This window comes from Pelodiscus sinensis, chromosome 1 (genome assembly GCF_052426305.1).
Source record: "Pelodiscus sinensis isolate ZL-2025 chromosome 1, ASM5242630v1, whole genome shotgun sequence".
Lineage (NCBI taxonomy): Eukaryota > Metazoa > Chordata > Testudines > Trionychidae > Pelodiscus > Pelodiscus sinensis.
Genome location: NC_143052.1, coordinates 115763575 through 115790823, shown reverse-complemented (window position 1 = coordinate 115790823; position 27249 = coordinate 115763575). Strand labels below are relative to the sequence as shown.

General features: G+C 42.9%; 1 protein-coding gene across 1 annotated transcript in view; it reads right to left on the bottom strand.

Moving 5' to 3' along the window:
- Positions 1-27249, bottom strand: part of PIK3C2G (phosphatidylinositol-4-phosphate 3-kinase catalytic subunit type 2 gamma) — a 296240-nt gene that overhangs the window by 194653 nt on the left and 74338 nt on the right. Inside the window, exons 13-16 of the mRNA XM_075897746.2 lie at positions 19213-19344; positions 8476-8590; positions 6396-6526; positions 815-1003 (exon numbers count right to left, since the gene is read on the bottom strand). Of these exons, the coding sequence (XP_075753861.2) occupies positions 815-1003; positions 6396-6526; positions 8476-8590; positions 19213-19344 (567 nt within the window). The remainder of the gene's footprint in view (positions 1-814; positions 1004-6395; positions 6527-8475; positions 8591-19212; positions 19345-27249) is intronic.

Sequence of the window (27249 nt, the reverse complement as noted above, 5' to 3'; positions counted from 1 at the left end):
CCATTGCAATTTTGAATAGCGCTTTTTCGAAAGAGCGCCATTACTTGATTATGCAAATGAAGCACGGGATATTTAAATCCCAGCTTCATTTGCACTTTCAAAGTGCTTCATTTACATCCCTCTGCCGACAGAGGGATGTACTCTAGGCATAGCCTAGGAGAGTGGAAAAGTACTGGAATGGGTTACCTAGGGAGGTGATGCAATCTCTATCCCTAGAGATTTTTAAGTCTTGGCTTGACAAAGCCCTGACTGGGATGATTTAGTTGGGATTGGTCCTGCTTTGGGCAGAGGGCTAGACTTGATGACCTCCTGAGGTCGCTTCCAGCCCTATGATTCTAACATTAGAAGCCAGTTCTCAATTTCCCCCTCAAGTTTGGGATGTTTCTATTACAGAAAGAGCAGCCAGTGGCAATGATCAGATCCAGATGCACACTTTAATGTTCAGCATGGTTCAGCCCCATCTCCATTTATGTCTATACAGCAGTGTTAAGATGTAAAGTGCTATCAGTGCTAGGTATCTGACTGATCATCTATAACTAGGAAATGAATGAACCCATAATATAAAATGAAACATGCTTTTCATTATCCTGAAAATAGCTAACTTTTCAGCCAAGAAGGTGGGGTCAGTGCATTCAACTGAAGGTCAGTGCAAGAGTTCCACTTACATCTTCACTTTGACACAGAGACAAAGCTGAAAGCAGACAGCCAATGAAGCAAAGCTTGGTATTGTACTGAGCAACTCAGAGTGCTGAATTAATCAGAAGACTAGGAGTCTGTTGACTGTTATTTTCTTACTTTGTTAATTTTCTCTTACCTGAAAGTCAAAAGCCCAAGTGCTTCCAAAGGGTTAGAAAAGCTCCATTCTCTCAATACCATGTACATTTCTGATATGCTCTTTCGATCCCAACCGGGGGCACTGCCTAGTACCAAAGGGAGGGAACTGTTTTCATTATTGCAGCTGGAACGATAAAACCATAAAAATCTTCTCTCTTGCACCGACAACCTGGAAATGAAGATTAGAAATTCAGTTTGAAATTAAAACCAGCTAGATAGAGCCTTGTGTAACAGCAAACTCTTTTAAAGAGGGGGCACTGCTTTCTGGCTATGTATTTGTTCTCCTTGGAATGGGATATCATTTTTTTCTGCACCAGGTCTTATAAAGAAGTGATATATATAATCTGGATCTGTCAGCCTTGGGACATGTAAATATGAACTCTCAAAGGAGATGCAGAGACCGATATTTCACTTTGCCAACCTCCCTCTCTCCCTCCCATCCCTTTTCTCTGCTGTTGTTTTTCAGAGTGTGCAATTTTTGCCAAATAAATTGCTAGCATATCCGCTGCCTACTCTATAGCATCTCTAATTAACTGTGGTGACAACTACTGATTATAAACACAGCTAGCCAACTTTCACATTCCTGCGCCCCACCACTAATCAACTCAGGTGACAGTATCCATATAAATTCAAGGATATGAGACTTTTAAAAGGCATTCACTCACACACATATCCCTGGTACTTGTACAGGGTGAGCAAAAGAGGATAGGATAGGAAAGATCTTTTCAAAGACCAGTCTGGCCTGCTATGCCTCATTGTGTTTGTCTGCAGAATAGGTGCAGTGCTGTCTACTTCATAGAGATGGGCAAAGGTCATTAATAAAATGCCTTGGCTTCCCCAACATTGCAAAAATCAACAAGCCAATGAAAAGGACACCAGGGTTAATGTATACCATACTTTCTTCAAAGCACCAACAATACATATACCTTTTCCTGGACAATCAAATAAACACACTCATTAAATCTCTGGGTTAAGTATCATCACAAACAGAAAAACTTTACCAAGATCAAACTGCTAACGTAAACAGGCACTCCTAGTTTAAACTCAAGCTCTAAAACAAGCCTTAAAATGTACAATAAATACAAATAGACAAAGTTCATAATTAACATTATACATATCACTAAGGCTCTGCAATAGCATATTTAGGTGTCACACTGGATCAGACCCATGATTGGACAGTAACTAGCATCAGAGGTTTCAGAAGAAGGTGCAAAAAAATCCTTGCTGTAGGTAGCAATGGGATAACCTGCATTTGGGGAAATTTTCTCTTAACTCTCAATAGCTGCAATCAAGCCCAGAAACATGAGTGTTTATCTCAATTTCAAAACACTTCCCCCCACCCGATGATTACTATAACAACAACTTTTCATAGCCAAATAAACAGGCTATCCCTATCTGAATCCTGCAAAGGTTTTGGCTGTGGTAGCATCTCAGGGCAATGAGTTCCACAGTTAATTGTGCATTATGTGGAAATAAAGGTTTCCTTCTATCAATTTTGAATTTCCTAGGCATTTGGAATAGATGTTGTCAGTACAAACAACAAACTTGGAGTTCAGCAGTTGTAAGAAAGAAAATTTTCTTTCCTTAGCTCAGAAGAGTGAGAGGAGAATAAATTCATAAATGTATGAGCTGCTCACATATTATAGTGACAGTGGCCCTACAAAGAGGCATCTTATATACTGTCATTTTTTAATAATAGTAGTTTTAAGCAAACCATTATAATAAACAAAAAGTATATTTTAAGCTTCAGAAACAAGTAGTGGCAGCATGATCCATGATCTCCTTTCTGCAGCTCAACAGTTCACAGAGTGCTTACAATAACTGCAACCAGAAGTCAGTGTGTGTGTGTGTGTGTGTGTGTGTGTGTGTGTGTGTGTGTGTGTGTGTGTGTATGTACAGTAGACTTCCAATATTCTGGCACCCTTGGGACCCAGGGGGTGCCGGATTATCGGATATGCCGGAGTATTGGGAGGTAATCCGGTGGGGTGCTGTGTTGGGTCTCCTGGGACCTGCACTGTGTGTGGGGGGGGGGGGGGGGAGGGGTGTCGGTGGGGAATGGCGTGGCGAGGGACGAACCTTCCATTGTGTTGTGGGGAAGGGGTGGAAGCCACACACAGCCAGCTTGCAAGTGGCGGCGGCGGTGAGGAGGTGAGAGACAGGCAGCTGTTTAAGGCAGGCGGGGGATGTCGGCGGGGAATTGTGAGGCGAGGGGCGAACCCTCCACCATGTTGCGGGGAGGGGGTGGAAGCCCCATGCAGCCAACTTGCAAGCAGCGGTGGCAGAGAGGGGGCGAGAGGCAGGCATCTGTTTAAGGCGGGCGGGCATTGGCGGGGAATGCTGTCTGCCTCTCTCCCCCTCTCCACTGCTGCCGGTTACAAGCTGGCTGCGCGGGGCTTCCACTGCCTCCCCGCAACACAGCGGAGGGTTTTCCCCTCGCCATGCCGTGCTGTACCCCGCCTCCCTCTCACCACCTCTCCGCCGCTGCCTCTGGGCAGCTCCAATTGTCCGGCTGGCTGGAGCAGTTCCAGGTTCCAGTTGGTGCCAGACTATCAGGAGTGCCGGATCACTGGATGCCAGACAATTGGAGTTTTACTGTATATAGATAAAGCTTTAACTTTTTGATGGTCTGTCATATGCTCCTTTACACTCGGACAGCATTCAGTGAGACAGTACAATTAACACATTGCATGATGACTTTAGAGATTTTTCTAGTTTCCCAACCTCATCTCCTGAACCTGACAGCCTGTTCAGATTAAATCAGCTAAAGCTTAAAAATGGCTAGATAAAAGACCAATGTTATCTTATATATCAACCATTCCTCTTTAAGTGACAGGGCAGTCTTCTCTTTCCAATCTTGTTTTGCAGGGTTACTGTCTTGTTTAATGGCTGTCTTTAAAGATTTGATCGGGGTAAAAGTTTTAGATTTATCTATAGTAATAAAAGTTTATAACTTAAAAAAATGTTTAGCCTGGGTGACAATAGTACTTTGCACATATCTCACTTGATTGCCCTCTATGACAAGGTAACAGGCTCTGGACATGGGGAAGTCTGGATGTGATATATCTTGACTTTAGCAAGACTTTTGATATGGTCTCCCACAGTATTCTTGCCAGCAAGTTAAGCAAGTATGGATTGGAGAAATGGACTGTAAGGTGGACAGAAAGATGGCTAGATTGTGGAGCTCAATGGGTAGTGATCAATGGCTCGATGTCTGGCTGGTGCTCGGTTTCAAGTGGAGTGCCTCAAGGATTGGTACTGGGGCCAGTTTTGTTCAACATCTTTATTAATTACCTGGATGGGGGGATAAATTGCACCCTCAGCAAGTTCACAGATGCCACTAAGCTAGAGGGAGTGGTAGATACATTGGAAGGTAGGGATCAGGGCCAGAGTGACCTACACAAATTGGAGGATTAGGCCAAAAGAAATCTGGTGAAGTTTTACAAGGACAAGTGCAGAGTCCTGAACACGGGACGGAAGAATCCCAAAAACTGATATAGGCTGGGAACTGACTGGCTAAATAGCAGTTTGGCAGAAAAGGACGTGGAGATTACAGTGGATGAGAAGCTGGATGAGTCAACAGTGTGCTCCTGTAGCCAAGAAGGCATTAGGTTGCATTAGGAGGAACATTACCAGTAGATCTGGAGAAGTGATTATTCCCCTTTATTCCACACTGGTAAGGCCACACCTGGAGTACTGCATCCAATTCTGGGACCACCATTACAGAAAGGATGTGGATACATTGGGAGATAGTCCAGCGGAGGGCAACCAAAATGATTTGGGGGCTGGAGCACATGATTTACAAGAAGAGGCTGAGGGATTTGGGCTTATTTAGTCTACAGAAGAGTAAAATGAGAGGGGATTTGATAGCAGCCTTCAACTGCCTGAAGAGAGGTTCCAAAGAGGATGGAGAGAGGCTGTTCTCAGTAGTGACAGAGGGCAGAATGAGGAACAATGGTCTCAAATTGCTATGGGGGAGGTCTAGGTTGGATATGAGTAAAAACTATTTCACTAGGAGAGTGGTGAAGCACTGGAATGTGTTACCTAGGGAGGTGGTGGAATCTCCATCCCTAGAAGTTTTTAAGGCCCATCTTGACAAAGCCCCAGCTGGGATGATTTAGTTGGGGTTAGTCCTGCATTGGGAGGGCGTTGGACTCGACCTTCTGAGGACTCTTCCAGCCCTAGGATTCTATGATAGCATCCAAGGACTGTTGGGCTGATGAAAGGGATTTCTTAATGGAACACAAAAAACCCAGCTAACAGCTTTAAAAATTTTAGTACAGGTTTTTTTAAGAAATGCAAATGAAGCTACATGATGTGTATGGTGTATGTGAAAGACAGCGAGATATGGGCCATTTCAAATGATCCTTCTGATCCCATCCCAAGTTTTCATGATCTCATTTGTAAAACTTATCAAATGAATGGCCCTTCCAGAAGCTGACACCCCTGAACACAATGTAGCTTTGTTTTTCTACTAACTCAGAAATAATAATTGCCTCCTGAATCACCAAGGCAACTTCTCACAGCAACTATGTTTTCTTTAAGAGACTCTCATCCAGTTACTGACCAGCCCCAATCCCACTGAACAGCCATCAGTGGCGGAAGACAAAGAAACTTAAATCACACCCCATTTCATTAGAAATAAGAGGAGATAACATTAAATATGCTAGCAGTTGATTGGTGCCAATAGAAATTTCTCTCTTAAAAAGTACCTTCTCCACCCCCAAAAAATATAATTAACAGAGAAAACCTCCTTCTTTGCATGTGCACAATAGAGCATTATTGGGACATTTAAAAAAGAAACTTACATTATTTATTCTATTACTATAACATTTTTAGCCTGTGGTGAAGGATTACTGAACAAATGTTAGTGACTTGTACAATGCCAGCCTGCAAGCATTGATATCACTAACACTGCAGTTCTTGCTATAATTGTTATTTTAGACAGTACATGATGATACTTGATAATATAACCTACATATGTCTAGGGTTACTAATCTGACTCAGTAGATAATAGAGCTTGTTTTGTTTTAGTTTTTATATGCCTGCTGTGAAAGCTAAATTCTGCATAATCGTTTCCTTGTTTACTGAGGAACATGATACAGATTGCCTCTCTAATGCTTATGTGTCATTTGGTGAGTACAATGGCTCAAAGAGTATGGGTTTATCATTATTATCGACTGCTGCTGGTTTTCATCCAGCCCAATTTTTTAAATTGCTAATACTATTACTATTGGAAAGTATAAAGCTTGAGACAAATGTTTGTGCTTGAAATCAGCAGTTTGCTTTTAGTGACAAGGAAACCTGGAAAAAAAAAAAAAAAAAAAAAAAAGAATAGGGACAAAGTGTTCTAATCTATAGAATGGTATTGTCAGCTTGAGGGGCTTGTTTTAGCTTCATTGCCATCTTTTCCTCTCATCTAGACATATTACCTAACCAAATGAATGAAATTAGGCTACACAGAGAGGACATTTAGCTTTTAAAGAATTGAGAACACTGAAGAGTGATTCATGGCATTGTGTACAGCATACCAGAGGTAAGAAGGAAGACTTTGGTCCACTTACAGCAACAGAGAATGTTTCCGTGAGAGTCTTGAAATATACTTCAGGCATTCTTTAGCTGGCTCTACAAGGTCTTCTCTTGTCTCTTCTGGCTCAGGTTTAAAAAACTCCAAATTAGTTTCTGGAAAGTCAATCTTAAAAAAAAAAAATGCCTTATGTGGAAATGTGTATAAAAGGTTTTTCAGATATCTGCACATGACTGTTAGTGAATGGCATCCTAAATATGCAGAGGAAATGTGAAAAATAAGGGGAAAGTGAGATAAGATAACTGCAAAAGTATGCCCATTATATGAATGAATTTTGCTCAATGCTTTAGGGTGATAATCCTGGTCCCACTCAGAGTCAATGAGAGTTTTGCTTTTGAAATTCATGCAGCCAGAATTTCAACCATTGTATATGAGTCTCATTAGGTCTTCATGGGACTCCAGATTAAAGGCTTCTCCTGTCCTGTTTGTAACTAGAGATGGGCCTGCAGTACAAAATTTCAATCTAGATTAGCATTTTTCTAGGACAACACGGGGGAGGATGGTTTCCGAGTCTGCATTTCAATTTGGCTTGTAAGAGACGTGGACCAAGCTGCAAAGTTCAGGTCTGGATAATATTAATTTCTTCAAAATGTGGAGTTCTTCACATAGATGGAAGATGACAATGGTCAGCACAAGCTTATTTTTATCTTTATCGAGTTACGGGGAAATTTTTTTTAAAAGGGGTTTTTTTTGGGAGGGGAAGGGGGTTCTATTCAATTTGAATCAACAGCATTCCCAAGCTTTGGTATCTATCTTGGTTTTGCAAGAGTAGGCTGGAACATTCAGTACAGCAGTCTTTCTGGTACTTCCTTGTTTCTGATTGGCCTGTTAAGTTTAATTAAATAATGTATTAAAATGGGGAGAGGAAGCTCAAAAGGGTTTTGTTTTTTTAATGGTGGAATAGATAAAATTCAGTTTTTGAATCCAGTTCAATTTGCCTAATGTAAAATTTACACCATAATGTATTAAGAGATATACACAGCTGGACCAGAAAAGGAGTCTCTCTAACGAATATGTATATGTGTACCCACTTTCACACAGTTAACCAAAAACCACACCAACAAACTGGCTCCCAGATAACAGTAGTCCTAGGAATTATAGCACACACCAGTCACATTAAAAGTGCTGTTTTTAAAATGTAGCTTTTCCTGTGTGCTCAATCTCCTGATGTCATATATTCACAGACATAATTAAGTATAGAGAGGCAGATGAACAGAGCGGGAGATTCCTCTCTGCTTTTTTCTTATAGCAGAGATACAGATTTTCCTTCCTTTTATTATTAATATAGAGAAAGCTATTCTGAAGAGTCATCTTTGGCTGCATTATTCCAACTAGAAACTCTTGTTCATTTACTTATTAAAAAGTAGGGCATTTTAGGCCAAACTCATTTATTCACATTAGTTACCTTTGTGTTTCATTTGCTAATAAAATCATTTGTTTTTTTAATATGAAATTCTACTGTCTGTTCCTTTAAAATGAGCAGCTCAATCTGGGAACAATTCAAAACTGTGGACAGGCAAAATGTCTTTTCGGTATTTGGAGGCATTGGTCGACAGAGTTCACAGTGACATCAGTGGGAGCCTGGCATTTAGTTGTGGACTAAAAGTGAAATAAATACAGATACACGTTGTAGCTCCTTCCCTACAGACACTTCTGCAGACTCATTTAATTGTTAGTTGCCTACGATGTGGATGATGGTAAGTAATTCACAGGCAGACAGGATACAAGCGGGACAAAAATGCAGCTGAGAGTCAGGTGCCAGGTCAGCACTTTGTGTTTTTTGAACATACAGGAAAAAGTAATCTACTCATTGCCTAACCCCCATGGTTTGAATATGATTTAGCAAGTCCAAAGTATAATTTCTGTTATGTAGTAAGCTTTACTCTCACTCCAATTAAAAAGGCCAATAGCATACAAGCAGAAGTCTCTTTTCAAGCAGACAGAAAGGAGATGTGACATTTAAACTGTGGGATCAGAAAGCACTGTGTAATCAATCGTTTACTGCAAGCTGTTTGACAACAAGCCCTGGCTTTCCTGTCTCAAAAAGCAGTGCTTACCTGCAGTGTTACTAGCACTGGCAGACTAGTGTCATAAATGCCCGGTGCTATCATTGTTGTTGGAGGCTCACTGTACAATGCCATTCCAAGCAGCACCGTTCCATGAATGAACTTTCTGCAAATGACAATATACATAGATATAATACAGCATCAGTTTCACATTTATATCAGAAACATTAAAATCAATGCCTCTGGGAATAAAAATATACATACGTAACAAATATTAGATAAAGGGTTAGTATATCAGAAAAGAGTGTAACACAATCCAACAGCTAGACATTCAAACTAGAGAAGACGTTTTTAATAACAAAAATAATCATTCACTGGAACAACTTAGCAAGGGTTGTGGTGGATTCACCATCACTGACAATTTTAAAACACAGTATGCTCAGGGAATTATTTTGGGGAAGTTTTATGATCCATGTTACCCAGGAAGCCAGACAATCATCAGAATGATCTTTTCTGGGCTTGGATTCTATGACTCAGGTCCTAAACTCAATACATTCTTTGGTTTTTGGAAAATAAAATGGTGGGGCTGGGAATGAGGGGTTAGGCAGGCAAGCAGGCTGCCCTGGAGAGAGAGGACCACCTAAAAACTCCCAGTGCAGCAGCTGGGGGCTAGGTGAGAAGTGCCTCTTCATGACTCCTGACGCTCCAACAGGCACAGACAGGGGAATGATGCATGTCCCCCAGCTGGGGCAGGTCCAGGTTCATCTGCCCTCTGCCCTCTCCAGACAGAATGAGGGGTGCAGCAAACTGCATTTTTCCCTTCGGGGAATAGCCAGCAATGCTACTATGTGAATCGGGGGGAGGAGGGAAAAGCTTCAGCTCCCATCACCATCCCTAAAGGGAGGCTCAGGGTTAGGGCATGGGAGGAGGGGGAAAGAAGGGCACCACCAGCCAGTCCCTTTCTCTTGCCTGATCTCTTTTCTATATGCTTTTATGCATTCCTGTACAAATTGGGGATGGAGATTTACAATCTCTCTAGCTCCACCCTCCCCAAAAGGGAATCTAGCGGGTGGGAGGCTTGGGGCTAGGGCAGTCCCAGGTAGGAGAGGGGATGTGCCTTCAGCCAGCCCCTTTCATCTACCTGGTGATTTGTCTTTTTTCCATATGGTTTTATAAGAAGCAATCCCATTCTACGCATATCTAATTCTCCTGCAACAATCAAACTCTTGCCTTACTTTAAGTTATGATTTGTGGAAGCTGTATACTGAATTTGGTGGTCCTAACTCTTACTGTTTAGGAAGAGTTCTTGAATGGACAGACAGAAGTACAGACAGGCAAACTCTCTCAAATATATAGTAGATGAATGGATAACAAGGCTTGTGGATAAGGGGGAAGCAGTAGATGTGGTTTACCTAGGCTGTAGTAAAGCATTTGATATAGTCTTGTATGACCTTCTTATAGATAAACTGGGGAAATACATCATATATTGGGCTACTAAAAGGTGGGTGCATATTGGATAACCATTTTCAGAGAGTAGTTATCAATGGTTCAATCATGGTGGAAGGACCAAACAAATGGGGTTCTGCCGAGATCAGTTTTGGGACTGGTTCTGTTCAATATCTTCATCAACCATACAGAGTATACGGCATAAAGAGTAAGCTGATAAAATTTGAGGATGATACCAAGTTGGGAGGGGTTGCAAGTGTTTTAGTGAATAAGGTTATAATTCAAAATGAGCTGGACAAACTAGAGAAATGAAGAAATTCAATTAGAACAAATGCTAAGTATTCCACTTAGGAAGGGACAAATCAGTTTCACACACAAAAATGGGAAGTGACTAGAGATCTAGGGGTAACAGTGGACCACAAGTTAAATACAAGTCAACAGTATAATACTGATGTGTGCAAAAAAACAAAACACAAAATAATTCTGCATGCATTAATAGGAGTATTATAAGCCAGCCATGAGAAATAATTCTTCCTCTCTACTCTATGCTGATTTGGCCTCAACTGGAGTATTGAGTTTAGTTCTGGGCAACACATTTCAGGAAAGATGTGGAGAAATTGGAGAAGGTCCAGGGAAAAACAATAAAATAATTAAAGGTCTAGAAAACATTACCTAGGAGGGAAGACTGAAAAAATGGGTTTGTTTAATTTGGAAAAGAAAAGACAGAGGGATATCATAATGGCTTCCAAGTACATAAAAGGGAGTTACGAGGAGAGAGAAAAATTGTTCTCCTTAACCTCTGATAATAGGACAAGAGTCAATGGGCTTAAATTATAGCAAGCGAGGCTTAGGTTGGCCATTAGAAAAAAACTTCCTAACTACCATGCTGGTTAAGCACAGGAATAAAAAGACAACGGAGGTTATGGAATCTCCATCATTGGAGATATAAAGAGGAGGTTAGATAAACATTTCTAAGGGATAATGTAGATCAGGAGTGGGTAATACCAGCCCATGGGCCAGATCTGATCCACCAGGATTAGTCCCTCGTGGGCTGCCAACCTCTATATTTACCTGCACCTCTGTAGCTATCAGGCAATCACAGCTCTCATTGGCCACTGATCACCATTTGCAGACAATGGGAGTGGCAGGAAGCGGCACTAACCAGAACACAGATTCCCACAGTGATCTGCAGCAAATGAAAACTGTGATTGCCCAGTGCCTGCAGAGGCACAGGTAAACATAGCAGTAGCCCACCAGAGACTAACCCCAGAGGACCATCACTTTTTTTACTGCCAACGCCTGATCTCATTGGTGCTTGGTTCTGCCATGAATACAGGGGACTAGACTTTATGATCTCTCAAGGTCTTTTCTAGTTCTAATATTCTATGATTCCATAATGGGACAGGTCACAAAACCTAGGTAGGTAATTCAAATCTGACCTAGGTCAGTAATGTCTTTCTTGCTCCAGCACAGACTCCCTGTTTGATCTTGGGCGTTCGGCTAAAATTACTTCCTGACCTCACATGGATGTTGGGAAAATAAGTACTTTAAGGTGCCACGCTACTATCGAAAGGGAGCCAGATAGGTAACCAAAGACAGACAGAAAGAATATCCACCACCACAACTGGCTATAGTTAAGCCTCCTATTTGATAATATTGGTTTGAAGAGCTGAAGAGGCATGAGGACTGAAGAACCTATAGAAATGGTCCTTCTAGGAGGAAGGAGATTGAGTGGGGAAGCTTGCCCTATCTGTTCAGTGGATAAAGAGAAGATTAATGCTTGGACAGGTGCTAGATACTTCATCTTCAGATCAGAAAATTGCAGGTCAATCTAATTAATTCAACACTGCTTGAATACATTTGGAAAAACACAGATGCCAGTCCTAATTATAACTAATTCACTCACTTGAATTAAGATACAATATGTGTTTTGCCTTTTAATTTACTCACATTTTAATGACTGGTGGGGTTAAGATCAGAAATCAAATCATGTATAAAAGGGCATATTCAACATTTTTCTACTCCTAAAGAATTATTTTTAGTGATAGGCAAATTTTTATTACTGTTAGCACTGTACAATCAATACAGCTGTGGGAGAATAAACTAAATCCTCTCTACCTTCTACAGCATCAGTAGAATGGACAAATGAGTTTGGAACACAGAATCCTTAGCAGCAGAGTTGATTTAAGCTGCATAAAGGACACAGATGAGTTTTCTGATCCCAGTGTGAGTTTGCAGTACTGACAAAAAAAAAAAAAAAAAAAAAAAAAAAGGGAATATTCTGAATTGCAAATTGAAATAAATTGCCATTAGAGTCACTGAAACAAGAAACATGGGAATCCTGCAATGTCATTTTTGCAGCCACCATTAAGAGGAAAAGTACAGTTAGACATAAATGTTGCTTTATTACTTTTGAAGATATTTGGTGCAAACGCTATTTTGCTGAGTGTGCAAAACTCAGGAGGATCAAAGATATTTCCAGGAGGACCAAAAATATCTCCAGGTGTAAGAGGAACAAAGCATTCTGTTGTAAACAAGATGCTCATGGAAAACCAGTAGTAAAATATGAAACCATTCACCATTAGGTCACTAGTTTGAGTCTGAACCGGATCAACAGTGACTGAAAGGTGTTTCCAGCTGATGTTCACTTGGATGAACTTTATGAAATGAGCCATTGCTCTTCAGCTATTTCCTCCAGGACAGTGTTCAGATCACAACTCACCATAATTGGCATTACTTGGTACTATTATTAAGTCTCAGATACGCATCCAAGGGCTGAAAGAAAAGGAGACTAACCTCTCCTCACCCCTTTTTATTATCACACATCATTTACATTTCACTATAAAATATAGGTGGAACTTGAACCCCCTCACCCCCCCCCCATAGTGCTGGGGTTCCTGACCTGGAAATCTTTGAGAGATATAAGGCAAGGAATGGGGCAATTGTTGGGCAAAGAAGCATGTGTCAACTGTACATGTGAGGAAAACAAGATAGGAAAGATTTAATCGAGATGTTTTTAAGGAGGATTTTGAAGAATGATCATGCAGGAGCTTGATGAAGAAGATCTAGGGAACTGTTTTAAATGCAGGAACAGAAACAAGAAATGAGAAGATGGAAAACAAAGGTCAACAGGAGGAAATAAGAACTGAGATATAAGTAAGTTTATACCAGGTACAGAGGGCAGAGACATGGAGCTTGAACTTTATGTAGTAAGAAGCCAGGAAGCTAGTGAAGCTATAAAAGAAAGGGAGATTACAAAATATGACCACCCCATAGATCACAGCACCCCCACCATGAAAATTGTTCCAGAGTCCCTGATGCGGTTGGAAAAATATTTAGTATTATGACAAATTACTACACACACACACGAATGAATGACAAATGCAAAATTAATGTATTACTTTATTTGGTTGTACTGAATCAATGCATTTACATCTCTAGGCCCCTTTAGAGAAAAGCTAGCCTGATGTCATAGAAGACACCCATAACTGGCAGAAGTCGGCTCCGTAAGAATACAGAAACTTGGGCATCATTTGAAGCCCAGTTTCCACTATAGCTCCCTCTCCAAGAATGATGGTGTGGTTATATGGATTGCAGGTCTCTAACACCAAGTCTGGAGAGGGCATTTCTTTATGCACAAAAAATGACACAATCGGCAGGGGGAGCAGGTGGCATAGAATGGTAAGATGATTCTGAAAGGGAAAGGGCCAACTAGCCAATTCCTTCACTAACATGATCTCACAATGCAAATGAGAAAGTTCCTGTAGCAGCAAAATATGGATGGAATGTGAAGAAAGTGTTCTAAATATCTGCTGCTCTTTATTTATTTACACAGACCAATGACACTTGGGAACACCTTCAGCGGAACAGATTTTTCAGTTTTGCTTGCTGCAGAAGCTGAGGTGAACTCCCAGGCTCATTACATTTCAAGACAAGACAGAGGTTTAAGGACAGCTCAAACTACATTAAGTTACAAGTTCAACCTTATGCCCCGAAGTCACATGGGGGCCTTCACTCGCTGAGACCAGCAAAAGAAAATGATGTTGCCTGCTCTCTCTGATTTGGAAATTCCACTTCAAAATAAGCTGTGTTGCTAGAAGCGGTGAACTCAGAGCAATGAGCGCGGTGGGAGACATTACCTCGCCCAAATTGCCCCAAATGATGAATTTCTGATGTCTTAATTAGGTTTGGAACTCTCAACTACTCAGCCCAAGAGACAAACAAATTTTCCTGATGTGCCAGGAGGAGACTTAGCACTGTCACTGCAAATACTTACCAAACTGCCTCTTGAGTTTAACAAGTGCTCCTATTAAACTCCACCAGCCAGGTCCCTTTGGGCAAATATATTCTATATATGGACCATTCTCAGACAGAGGCAAGTAGCTTGAATATTAGGGTTATTGGTAAGAAAAACCAGAGGACCATAATGGCAATTTTATAATTTATATTTTCAGATGAAAACTATGTTAAAATGGAATTAGGCTGAAAGGATATTATCAAGAGTCTAAGGGTAAAATACATGACAGAGATGTTGTAATTATCCCCAACCATATATCAAACCAAGAAAGTCATAGCTGAGTATAAACTTAAAGAAATCCGAGTATGTTAGGGTATAGAAATGCTCAGTCAGTGAACCCAAACAATCTTAATTCTGTACGGTAGCAATATCCTGAAATGTTGATTAATACCCGTTAATATGTAGTCTCACTGCATTCATAAGAGTCGCTCTCAGAAACATCACTGGTGTTTGTTTTTCCTCAAAGTTCTTATTTACAACACTATGAATCACAAATTACTCCACTGAAATCATTTGAATTGCTGTAGAGTCACACTGGGGAAGATGGAAGTACAATTTAGCTCAGTTTATCCCTATTCTTGCTTCTTATATATCTGTATTTCTGCATTACAGGAGTATTGATTTTTAATCCACATAATTTGAGAACAAAAATGAAAGATTAAATGATTGCGTGGGGAAAATTAGTAAGGCAAAATAACTCCCACTCTGCAGTTATTGTCACAATCTGCAGGACTGGAACACTCTCAGTTAGCCAAACAGATTCCTGTCTCAGAATAACTCCCTTAAATCTTTCTTTTGTTACTTTAAGTATTTGACCTTTCAGAAACTGTATTTTACTCCAACTACAGAATATTCAGGTATGGCTCTAATGTAGTCATGGGCAATAATTTCTGAAGGGGAATCACTTCACAAATTTCTGAAGTGATCCCAGGCCACTCCGGAAGGGGCAGAGTCTTGGGCAGAAGGGGCTTCCCATGCTCCTCTGCCCAGAGCCTCTGATTGTCCTGGGGTGAGGGAACGAGTGGGGGAATGAATGAAGTCTTTGCTCCCTGCCCCCGGTTTCAAACAGCTGGTGGTTCTGTCTAGGTGCTGCGTGCCCCTGGCATCAGGAAAGAATTTGTGTGATCTCCCCTCCCGCAGGCCAATCAAGACCTGGGTGTGGAAGAGCACGCAAAGTCTCTTACTCCCTGCCTCTGCCCTGCCCGGGGCATGCAGTGCCTAGAGGGAACTGCCAGCTATCTTGAAGTTCATGCGCGCCCTTGGCCCCAGGTCACAATTGGCCTGGGGATAGGGGAGCGGCAATGCTGCCGCGGGCTGGATCAATTGCTTTGGTGGGCCAGACACAGCCCATGGAGGCTGTCTTGCCCACCCTGTTCTAATGAAAGAGTAGACTAGACTGCCTGCGAATGTTCAGTTATTTTCAAAGTTTCACCTTTTTGACTACTTCTGTTTTTAAATTGATCTATCAATTCAAATAATAGCAAGCAGCCAATTGTGTGGAACTGTGGTTAGCGAGAGAAGGGAAAACACTCATTGTTCTCTAGACGACTAGTTTCTCCTAATTGTAAATGATGTAACTAACAACATAATGTTGGATGTAGAACACACAGATTCTAAATTATTCCTCCTCCTACACCTAGCTTTAATTTCTCTCTTGATGGGTCATTTGAGCTAGGATCTATAAAACACAGAAATAGCTGTAATGGAAAGTTTTCTTGTGTTTCCTTACTTATGTGTATGGGTTATGTAGTACCATGAAAGAACAAAGCCATATATTTAATAGAGAGGTACAATTTTCAAAAGCACCCAAGTTATTTAGGGGTCTAACCATGAATGGTGGGTAAACGTACGGCTGGGGGAAGCAAGCCCCTAACCCCATCCCTTCTGCCCGAAGCTCTGCCCTCCCACAGGAGCCAAACCCCTGCCTGATCACAAAGGCAAGTCTCCAGTCCCCTCCCCCCCCGGAACCTCCCCAGGCACAGAGCATGGGGAGGGTGTGTGGCATGCAGCCCCTGCCTCCCTGAACCTGGAGAGGGTGCACTGTCCTAGCCTCCCCAGCCTCAGCACGGCTGAAGCCTGGGAGCTGTGCTGAAGCTGGGGTGAAGTATGGGCAGTTTCATAAGGCATTGCCTTTCCCCACCCCTTACACCTACCAGCTAGATTCACAAGAGAGATTTACGTGTCTAATGCTAGTTTAGCATTTAATTCCAACATTTAGATGTCACTGGTGCCACCGCTCAGCTGCTGCCTCGTTCAGCAGGTGCCTAAATTCCCCATGGTGCTTAAATTTCTGCTGCTGGACACTCGCAGAGCTGTTTAAATCCTGACACTGCCATGCTGATTAGCACCAGTCTTACACCCAAGGTCGTGGACGATTCACAAGCTAGTTGTTCTCCTACCTATCTTGCCTGTGGAGCCTGACCTGGTATGCGTGCTCGGAGCACCTCCAATCTACACAGAGGAGAGACAGAACCCAGGTCTTTCACCTCCCAGATGGGTACCCTAAATGGCTGCTAGGGTATTTTGTGGGTGGGCTGTATGAAGCACACAGTCATTGGGCCAGAGAGTGAAAACAACTCTGTAGCCCAGTGAGTTAGGCCCTTCACCAGGAGGTGAGCATTCCGAGTTCAAGTCGCCGCATTGAGTCAGGCAGAGTGGATCTTGGAACCACCTCCTGGGCGAGTTCTCTAGTCCAGGGCCAGCCCTACTGGTGCTGATGCCCTACGCAGCCCAGCACCAGCACCCTCAACCACCGGGAGAAGCCGTTCTGCACAGGGCCAGTGGGGGCTCAAGTTGTGGGGAAAAGGGGTTGCCAACTCTCCTGGAGAAGATGGACTGGACCCCATTTACTGCAATGGTGTATGGCCCATCTGGTCTGGGAGAGTTGGCAGCAGAGGAGCAGGGCCAGAGAGGGAAACGCGGGCTGGAGGAGCGGAAGACCACTGCTAGCTGGACTGAGAGAAGCAGCACTTTTAAGGGGAAAGTGTCACTTCTCTCCAACCACTCAGCCCCCACTTAGCCCTCCAGCCTGCGACAGATGCTCAGTAATCATCTAGGGCATGTCTACACTACCACCCTAGTTCAAACTAGGGTGCTTAATGTAGTCAATCGAAGTTGCAAATGAAGCCCGGGATTTAAATATCCCGGGCTTCGTTTGCATCTTGCCAGGCGCCACCATTTTTAAATCCCCGGTAGTTTGGACTCCATGCCCGCAGCTACACGCGGCACGGAGTAGGTAGTTTGAATTAGGCTTTCTAATTCGAACTACCGTTACTCCTCGTGGAATGGTGTATGGAACGAGGAGTAACGGAAAAGGCGGCTGAAGTGTGGCTGGACTGGGATTGGGCAGGGGGCAGCAGGGGGATGGGGTTGGGGCAGCCAAATGGGCTCTGAGCCTGGGGCAAGTGGCCAGGGAATGGAGCTGGAGGCAGCTGGAGCCCATAGGCTGAATACGGCTACATAGGGCACCATGACGTTTGGGGCAAGTTGGTGCCCAAAATTTTGCGGTGCCCTACATGTTTATGCGTCTTACCTATTGGTAAGGGGAGACCTTACTCTAGCTCAGGGTTTCCCAACCTATGGGTCAGAACCCAAATATGGGTCACCATTACATTTCAAAATGGTCGCCAAGTGTCTCCCTAGGTGGCTCTGCCCTCCCCCCGTTTTTGAATTGCCTTGGGTCATCAAGTCTTCCTAAATTGTCAAAATGGGTCCCCACCTGGAAAAGGTTGGTAACTGCTGCTCTAGTCACTGGGAGACTGTCTATTAGGAGGAGCTCTTCCTCTCTCTTCTCATTTTTGTGAAGCAGGCACCTAGCTCCAGGAGATGGTTCATGGGAAAGATGCTGTGGAGTGAGGGGGTTTGGGGGGGGTTACCTTCCTCAGCAGCAGGGCATGGGCCACTTGCAGGTACCAGTGTAAGCAGTGAGTTCTCTAACTTGAAATCTTTAAAGCATGATTTGAGGACTTCATTAACTCAGCCAGAGACTAGGGCTACCCTACACTATGAGTTTTCTCAGCAAAAAATATGCTAAGGAGGGACTCATTTGCATGAGTAGCGATTTCATGTGCAAATTTTCTGCCAATCCGTTTTTTCACTGGGGTTTTTGTGTGAAAACAAGCAGTGTGGACGTTTCCTTTTAACGTAAAACCCCCTTTTCCCACAAGATCCTTATACCCCAAAAAAGGAGGTTTACTGTTCTTGCAGAAAAAGGGTTTTTTGTGAAAAAAAGAAACATCCACACTGCTTGTTTTGCACAAAAACCCTAGCAAAAAAATGGATAAGCAGAAAATATGCAAATGAGATCACAACTCATGCTAATGAGGAACTCATTTGCATATATTTTGCTGAGAAAACTCATAGTGTAGACGTGGCCTAGGGGTTTATTACAGGAATGGCTAGATGAGGTTTTGTAGTCTGCAGCGTGCAGGAGGTCAGACTAAAAGATCATGATGGGCCCTTCTAGCCTAAAATCAGTGAGCCTCAATATCTTTAAAAATTTGGCCTGGACCTAAATCAAAAATAAAGTGCAACATGGTCACTTCTGAATATTTTATATATAGTTACTAACATATTAATAACCTACAAGCATCTTTAAAACAATGTTAAACCAAGAAAACAGAGAAAATATTTACTGTGGTTCCAACCAGCAGCACCGTTCTGAGAAGTAAGTGTTTGGAAACGGTTGGGGGTGAGAAACAGGAAAGCAGATCCAGAAAGAAAATGAGAAGGTTGTTTAGAGAGGGTATGGGACAGTAACAAGTCCCTTCAACATGACTGGTAAATTTCTGAGCATAACCTGGTGGACGGTCAGAGAAGCCCAATCCAAAGGGGTTCAGGACAAAAGTACTTGAAAGAGCTTTTTTTATGGAAAGGAGGAACAATTACTGAAAATGACTGTTTCAGTCCTTATTGCATTAAAGTTTTGTTTAGCCTCTCAAATAAGTGTTCATTTGTTTGTATATTCCTTCCAGGCCTCCTCATTATGCAGAGCCTAACACTTAAAGAACACAATTAAAAAAAAACCACTTAAAAAATCTACTTACTGTTTTTGATACAAGGGGGAATATGTCCAAGCCAGAATTTCTGTATTTTTAGACACACAGTTTACTCCAAATAGTTTTATTGTCAAGATTGTTTCATTAGGAAGAGATTTTCTTTGTAGAGGAAAACTGATTCTGAAAGAAAAAGCACAATTTTAAGAAATCTAACATACTTTAACATTGTTATTTGCAGTTACTGCTTTTCAAGTTTTACTGCATCCCACACCACACCTTACTAAGTGTAAGGGGATGGTTAGCCCATTACTAAAACTCAGTGGGAGTTTTTGGTGGGCCAGCTCCCGGTACCAAAAGGGGAAGGGTCCATGAGAAATCAGGGCCCTGAGACTGACAAACCCCAGGGACAATGGTAAGAGTCCAACACTCCAGCTCAGCCTGACTGACAGATTGGACAGATCAATGAGAGAATTAGAAGGCCAGGTCCCGTGATCTGTGTGAGCTGGGATTTTCTGAGTCTTTGTGAGAAAAAGGAGAGAGCGCTGAGAAGAGCAGCAGGAAAAGCAGTCTGTGTGGAGAGTCAGACGCTCACAACCCAAGGAGCGCAGACCCCGTGCGGAGCAGCAGACCTACAGTGACCAGAGAGCCAAAGGGGTCAGAGAAGCAACATGAGGAGCTGGAGTCTGGCAAAGCAGCACAGTTTGCAGCTGGTTGTGGTGAGCAGCTGGGACCAGCAAAGTGGGGGGAGAGGCTCTGGGCAGGGAGGCACCACCAGCCAAGAGGCCTTGCAGGCCAGACTGGGAGAGGGGTCCTGCCAGAGCAAGCCTGCAGCTCCCCTGCAGCACAGCCAGGGCCTGAAAAAGAGCCATGGGACATGAAAGGAACAGACTGTGAACTGTCCTTACACTCTGCAGACTGCTGTTTGTGATGTCCCCATGCTACAGAGCAGGACTACGTGTTCTCATTTAACCTTTTTCATTTCTCCTTATTCTTTTCCTATTAATCAGTTGTTTAATAAATTGTATTTGCTTTGAACTGTATGAAATGATCACTGGGTCAAGAAAGCATGCAGTGTGCAGAGAGCACCCCAGAGTGGGGACACGCTAGCCCCTGCCCCAACTGACTGCAAGTTCAGGGATTAAGCCCCAGGAAACCTGGGTCCGGCCTTGTTGGGATTTTGAAGACTCTACTACTCAGGAGAGTGGAAGGGGAGCCCTCAGGGTCAGAGAGGCCTTTGGGTAAAGGAAGTGGGAACGGGGACTCAGATCCTTTCTCTGGTCCATTTCACCAGGGTAGTATAGAAGCCAGGAAAGTTCCCCACAATAGTGGGACCATTCCCCCTCTTACATAAGGAATGAACTGCAAGGTGGCAATTCCTTAGGGGAAAATGCAATTGACAGATCTAGTCAACATTCTGCCCAGATAGTTATAAGATTCCCATTAGTTAACCTGAGATCACATGGCATGAGAAAAAGGCAAAGAAAATCTTGTTCATCCAAATCAGGCATGTCCAAAGTCCGGCCCGCGGGCCAATTGCGGCCCGTGTTCCGGTTTAATACGGCCCCACAGGTATTTTGGCAATATCTATCTTTTATGGCCCCCAACAAATCCATATGTATTGAGATGAATACATTGTAAAATCTCAGTTAATGTCAGTTGGTCTAAATCAGTTATAAATATATTTGGACACAACATGTATACTTGGTGTTATGTTCCTGTCCATATTTTTTTAACTTAAAAGTTGACAGACAACCTTTATTACCAACAATATGTAATGTACTTTACAATGTTCCTGACATATATTTCAGCTTCCTGGATTTTTTTTTCATCTGGCCTTCAGATATGAAAGGCAGAGTGATTTAACACCTGTTTAGATTTGTCATCCATGTGATGAAATGAAAAGTATGCCGTTTGCAATAAACTTTGCATAAAATAGTTAATTTGCATTTAATTTTAATGGTTCAAAGAATGTCAGGCAAAATGGTCGGCCCTCACGCATGTTCACTTCATCAAATCTGGCCCTCTTTGAAAAAAGTTTGGACACCCCTGATCCAAATGATCAACCACTAGGAGTAGGGCAGGGCAGGACAAGCTTGGTTGTCGCTAAGGCAATAATTAGAAAGCACATTCCAATAAACAGTGAATGAAAAATGGATTATAAACTAGTGGTAATGGGTTAAATTCCCCATCACATGTATATACACATCTCCCCTTGAAGTTACTCTGTGTGTGTCTGTTTTAGTATTTATCAAGAGACGATTCCATTCCCTAATTCATTCATATATCACAAATGTGTAACTTTTTTTCAAAGCAGTTTAAAGGCAGGTGTGGGTTTAAAAGCAACATCTGTCAATTTTAAAGCAAGTTACAGAAACTAGTGTCCACTTCAGGTTTGCATTGCTCATTACAAGTATACTGACTGATTAAATTATTGCCATAGTTTTTATGACCTGATTTAAAATGTCAGTTAACACTAATTTTAATAATTGAGATATTTTCATACCTGTGTAAAAAAATCTGAGTCACTAGTTCAGAGATGTACAAAATATTATTTTTCTGAGGTGAAAGATCGTGTTCAAAAGTATATCTTTTATTTTCACTGAAAATTTTGGTGCAAAGCCAGATTTTGCAAAAAGATATTGAGATGAAATGTATTTCCTTCACAAACAAAAATCAATATTCAGAATCCAAGGCTAAAAGAACTCTTGTGCATAGGTAGTACCAGATTTTTAGAAAATCTGAACCATCCTGAACATTAAAAACTATATAAATCTAAATGAAACTGAGTAAACATTTTCAGCATTCTAGATGTTTTAATGAAATGATGTAGTTGTAGGTGTTCTCAAAAGTGTATTCTGCGAATAAATCTAGGAAGCACCAATGGAATTATTTAACAGTCAGGAAAACATAAGGATTAGAAGTAGCAAGGGGTAAGGTGGCAGGATTATGTAGAATTTACACGCAAGGTAAAAATTCCAGTGTCAATTGCATTATTATAAATCTGGCGTAACTGATTTCAGAAGACTTTATCTGAAGGCATACTGGAATAAATGAGAGAAGAACATAACATCTGTTGAGATTTCCATCTACCCCAGACTGGTCCTGAACTTTTTAATCATCAACCCCAAACATTTTTGGGTGATTAAGCCAGCATTTAAATCCTGCCACTCCCCAACTACAGTAATTCCTCATTTAACACGGTAGATGCGTTTCAGAAAATGATGGTGTTAAGTGAAAACGTGTTATGCAGGGTCAATTTTCCCATTGAAAATAATGGAAAAGGTGGGGGTTGCATTTCAAGAAGTGGACAATGGGGAAACCCAGCCGTCGTCCTGCAAGCTGGGTCAGAGGAGAGGAAGCAAGGCGTCTGGCGAGAGGGGGTTTCTGGGGAACGGCGTGACAAGCAGCGAACCCTCCGCCGCTTTGAAGGGAGGCAGGGGAATCCCTGCGCAGCCGCCAGTGACAAGCTGGCTGGGGAAACCCAGCCGCCGGCCTGCAAGTGGGGGGGGAGGAGTGGGAGCAAGGTGTCCGGCGAGAGGGGGCTGCCGGGGCACGGCGCGGTAAACCCTCTGCTGCTTTGCAGGGAGGTGGAGGAAGCCGCACGCAGCCGCCGACAACCAGCCGGCTGGGGAAACTGTGTTATTTTGGGAACGGTCATGTTGTTCAAAAAACTTTCCCCGAAAAAATCGTGTTATCGTGAAAACGTGTTAAGTGAATAATTACTGTACTGCACATCCCCTCCTTTTAATAAAGAAAAACATCTATATTCCGTTATTTCAGTGTAAAGAGCAGTCTAGTTCCAAAGAAATTAATATGCATCCACCTGCCTTTCCAAACATCCCTACTTACTGTTTCCAGACAATGACTGGTGCACTATTTTTTGTTCTCTCTTCCAGAACTTAGTGCATTTCAAGAAGTGATGAGAAAGCAGCCTGTTTTAAAAATCTCAAGATCAATTTTATTTCCTGTTGTGGCAAGTCTGGGCTAAGCCCCCTGGATCCTGTGCTTCCTGGCAGGTCTTTACGTGTGCCTCAGAGACTCGCGGTGTCCCTACCACTGCCAGGAAGGCAAGGGCACCCTACTCCAAGAGCCCTTTTCATCATTGTCCAGTCTGGGGTTTTGGAGGTCAGTCCCTCCAATAGTTCACAGGGTTCCCCTTTTTCCTTACTGGCAGCCCAACCAGCAAGGAAAAGGGTTGGTGGGAACCTGGTCCCACCCATTTGCTCCGGGTTCCAGCCCAGGGCCCTGTAGGGGGTAGCCCTGAGTGGGCTGTGGGGCTTGGCCCTTGCCCCACTGAATGGCGGCCCTCCCTGGGTATGTCCTCCCTGAAGCCTTAGAACAGACCCTGTTGCTGGCTGCCTTGGGTCTGTCTCCTGTTCTGCTTGGCTTGGCTTGGCTTCTCTTCACTTCTCCTCCGGTCTGTCCCTTTTCTCCTCCCCCCCTGCCTTGGCCGAGGGAAAGTTTTTATTGTGTGCCCATAGTCTTAACTGGCAGCAGATGCTCTAATTATTCCACCCTCCAGGCTGACTCCAGATGGGCTTCAGGTGTCCTAATGGCGGGGCTGCAGTCTCTGGAAGCCTGCTCCAGGAACATAAACCCACACACCCAACTCTCCACATAAGTGCCTTCCAGTGGCCTTCTGCAGCCTCCTGATCTCGGCCTGCCATACTGTCCTTTCATTTGCAGCCCATCAATTCCATTTATCCTAAACAAAGTGATCCTAAAACACGGGCACTCAGTCTTAAACATCTTAAAAGATCTGAAGCAAGGTGGGAAGGGAGGAAGCTCTGCACTATATTATATAGGAGATAAAAGATTACTCATAAACCAGGCAACCACCTTCACAGATGCCGGGAGCTCTCATTACTCTTGTAACCAAGTGGAAAAAATATCCCTCATATTACAAGATATAGATTCTCAACTTCTCTTTTGCTGCAGGCTTCACTTGGACTTTGTCGTGATAAAATACATAGCACTACTGAAAGCAGGAATTTAAGAAAGCTATTTCAAGTGCAGACTTTAATAATGGCTAGAGTATCAGTCAACTGAAGCCCACAGATCAAATCCAGGACCTTATTGCTTATCAGGAAAATGTTAAGTGATTTAGGCTGTGTACAGAACATGGGAGATAACAATATTACTTAGAAATATTCTGTGTATACCTCAGTTTATCTGCTTCATATTGTTCTGTCTGATGATGTGGATTAAATAAAAAAAAAAGGACTGTCAAGAACAATAAATAGGAAACAAAGCAATGGCCAGAGATTAATCAGATCTGCATAAACATCCAGGGTGTTAAGTGAACAATTAATTAGGAGATGTCATTTCCATGCAAATTATACAGTCAAGGCCCTGGATTTAAGATCAACCACACTGAACAGCTAAAAACTCCCTCTCTAGAGATGTAGAGGGAATTCAGCTATCAGCTTCTGGGGAGCTACAGAGGAATGGCTACATAAGCCCTATGATATGGGTCTGCATTAGTGAGGCTTCCCAAAGATGCCAGGGAAATTACAAACTTTAAGACAGACCCAGGCATGCAGGACTTCTGTTTTAACGCTTTTCTCTGACTGAGAGATTTGGAGTTACTTCAGTCACCAGCTTGTCACAAAGTTCCAGGAAAAAAAGTTTCTTGCAGGAGCCAAATGCAATTGGGAAAAGGGGGAGGTGGAGAAGAGGCTGCAATTAAGAGATCTAGTCAAAGAATAGTTTAACTCTAGGGCTCTGCTCTTGAATGACCTGAAGGAAGCAACTGTCATCTGAGAGGCGCACTTTAGAGGGACTATAAAAGGCCCAAGTCATAGCTTGCCCTATCATCATGACACACTGCAACCTTCAACTGCTAGTAATTTGAAAGTTCACCTCTTATTATTTGAGGTCATAGCTCAAACTTTAAAAGGTATAGTCAAATGCAAAACCTTATTTTAGACCTAGGAGGAAACAGGATTAGCAGCCAATGGTGATTGTGGTTGGAGAACTGGGCACGGGAGGAAAAAGGACCCAGACCTGACAAGGCGCTGCAGTACAGAGGGTGATTAGGACTGCTTGGGCAAGTAGCAAGGAGCAGGGAAGAGAGGGACTGACTGGAAGAGATTGGAGAAGATGGGACAAGTGAGGGAAAAGAAGCAGAAGGCTCTGTGCCCTCTAGAGGATGCCCTTTTCCAGAGAGTGGAATAGAAATCAGGATTCCAGAACCTCACCAATTCTTCTGCTGTCAGCAAATATCTGTAAAACACACTGGCAAAGTATGTCTCACCCCTGTCCTATGCCAGCCCATATAAGAATGGCTAGCTACTATTACTATAAGTTACTCCATGAGTGCACATGCAGAGGTCTGTAGTGACTCTAAAGCAGGGGTCTCCAACTCCCAGCCTATGCACCATCCACAGCCAGAGCACTTGTGCAACCTGTCCCGGGAATCCTGGAGGTGCAGGAAACAGGGGCCTGTCCATTTCTGTTTCCCTTGCCTTCCTTCCATCACCCCACCTTCTTCCCCTCCCTGGCACTCCATCCCTGAGGATGAAGTTTTGGCTATCTCCAGGGTAGGGCGCTGGCATGAGGAAGCAGTAGCAGCTGAGCTCCTCCACACTCCCCGCGGTGGCAGAAGCTGCAGGGAATTGGAGCGCAGCAGAGTGACCGCTGCTGCCTCCCTATGCCAGGCCCCTCCAGTGATGCCCCAAAGCACGTTCTTGAGGGACGGGGGGCCACGATGGAGAGAGGGCAGGGCAATTGTGAGAAGAGGAGGAGCTTGGGGGGGATGGTAGTGGACACTAATTTAGCCCTCTAGGATTCCTAGGCCAGATTCTGCAAGTAGTCTAGCCAGGGATAGCCCACGGGCCTGGAATTTAGCACTCCTGTTCTAAAGTCTCCAACACTGATTATAATCAATTTGGGTATCAACATAATTAAATTGTTTTTATTCAATTAAAAAACCCTGGAAGCTAAATACAAGAAGCTAAATTAAAAGAACATTAAGGCTGAAGATGGGGTGACACAATCTTTTTACTGGGACATCTTCTGCTGAGAAGTTTCTTGCTGTAAGAGATGGGTCTCTGACACCTGGAAAAAAATCTTCTTGGGTAAGTGCAGATTTTCTGAGATGCATATAAGAAATATGACTATTTCTTAGACAGTCAAGAGTTCCCACAAGAGACCTATTCACCCGATGCTTCCCAAGCAGCACTTTCCTCATTACTTTTTTGAACTGACTGAAAATGGAATCACTGGCAGGCCACAAATCAAATCAGAATCAGCTCTCTTTTAATAAAAGGACAACTCTGTTTTGTTCTTTTCTCCTTCAGATACAGCTGATTCTTACCCTTTCACATGCATTAGCAAATAATTTCCTTTGTTTTCCAGCTAAGCAAAGAAAACGGTATTCAAATGGAGACCATAATTGAAAATAAATACAGAAAAAAGAATAATGGAAGGAGAACGATTGTGCATTTTAACCAGCATTTGTAGACGTACAAACAGTGAGCATTGTAGTTCTCTCCTTTAGTGCTGACAACATCTTTAACACCAAAAATCAAGCAAAAGAAAAAAAAACACAATTGAAATGTCATGACCTTATGTCTGCTTAATTTTGTTGTCCAATAGGATACTTACAGCAACAACAGGGCCTGCCATTGTGAGGAATACAAAGGAAAAACCTACTATGGGTTATTACGTTAGTCCTATAATATCGGAGTATAGAATCCACGTTGCTCCAAATGACTTTCCCTCTGCCCTCCAAAATGGCTACATCTAAGAGGTTTATGATTTTCTTCTGGGGAATCTGATTGGTCTGTTGTGCACAGCATCATTACTTGCTCCTGAGCATGTGAACAAGGGGAGGAATAAACTGCAATTTAAACCTATCAAACCACATTCTCTACCACAGTAAGGTAACTATTGACCTTTTTAATTGCTATCATTTAGGGGTGTGAAGGGTCAACTGGTTTACTGCCAAGCCTCATTCTTAACAGGTGAGGCTTACCAGTTAAGGTTCACTGGTGGGGCTGGCACAGTTTCCCGCCTGCTGTGGGCAGAGTTTGGCTTCAGCCCCACGGACAGGGGCCGCTCACCTTACTTTAGTTGGTTAAC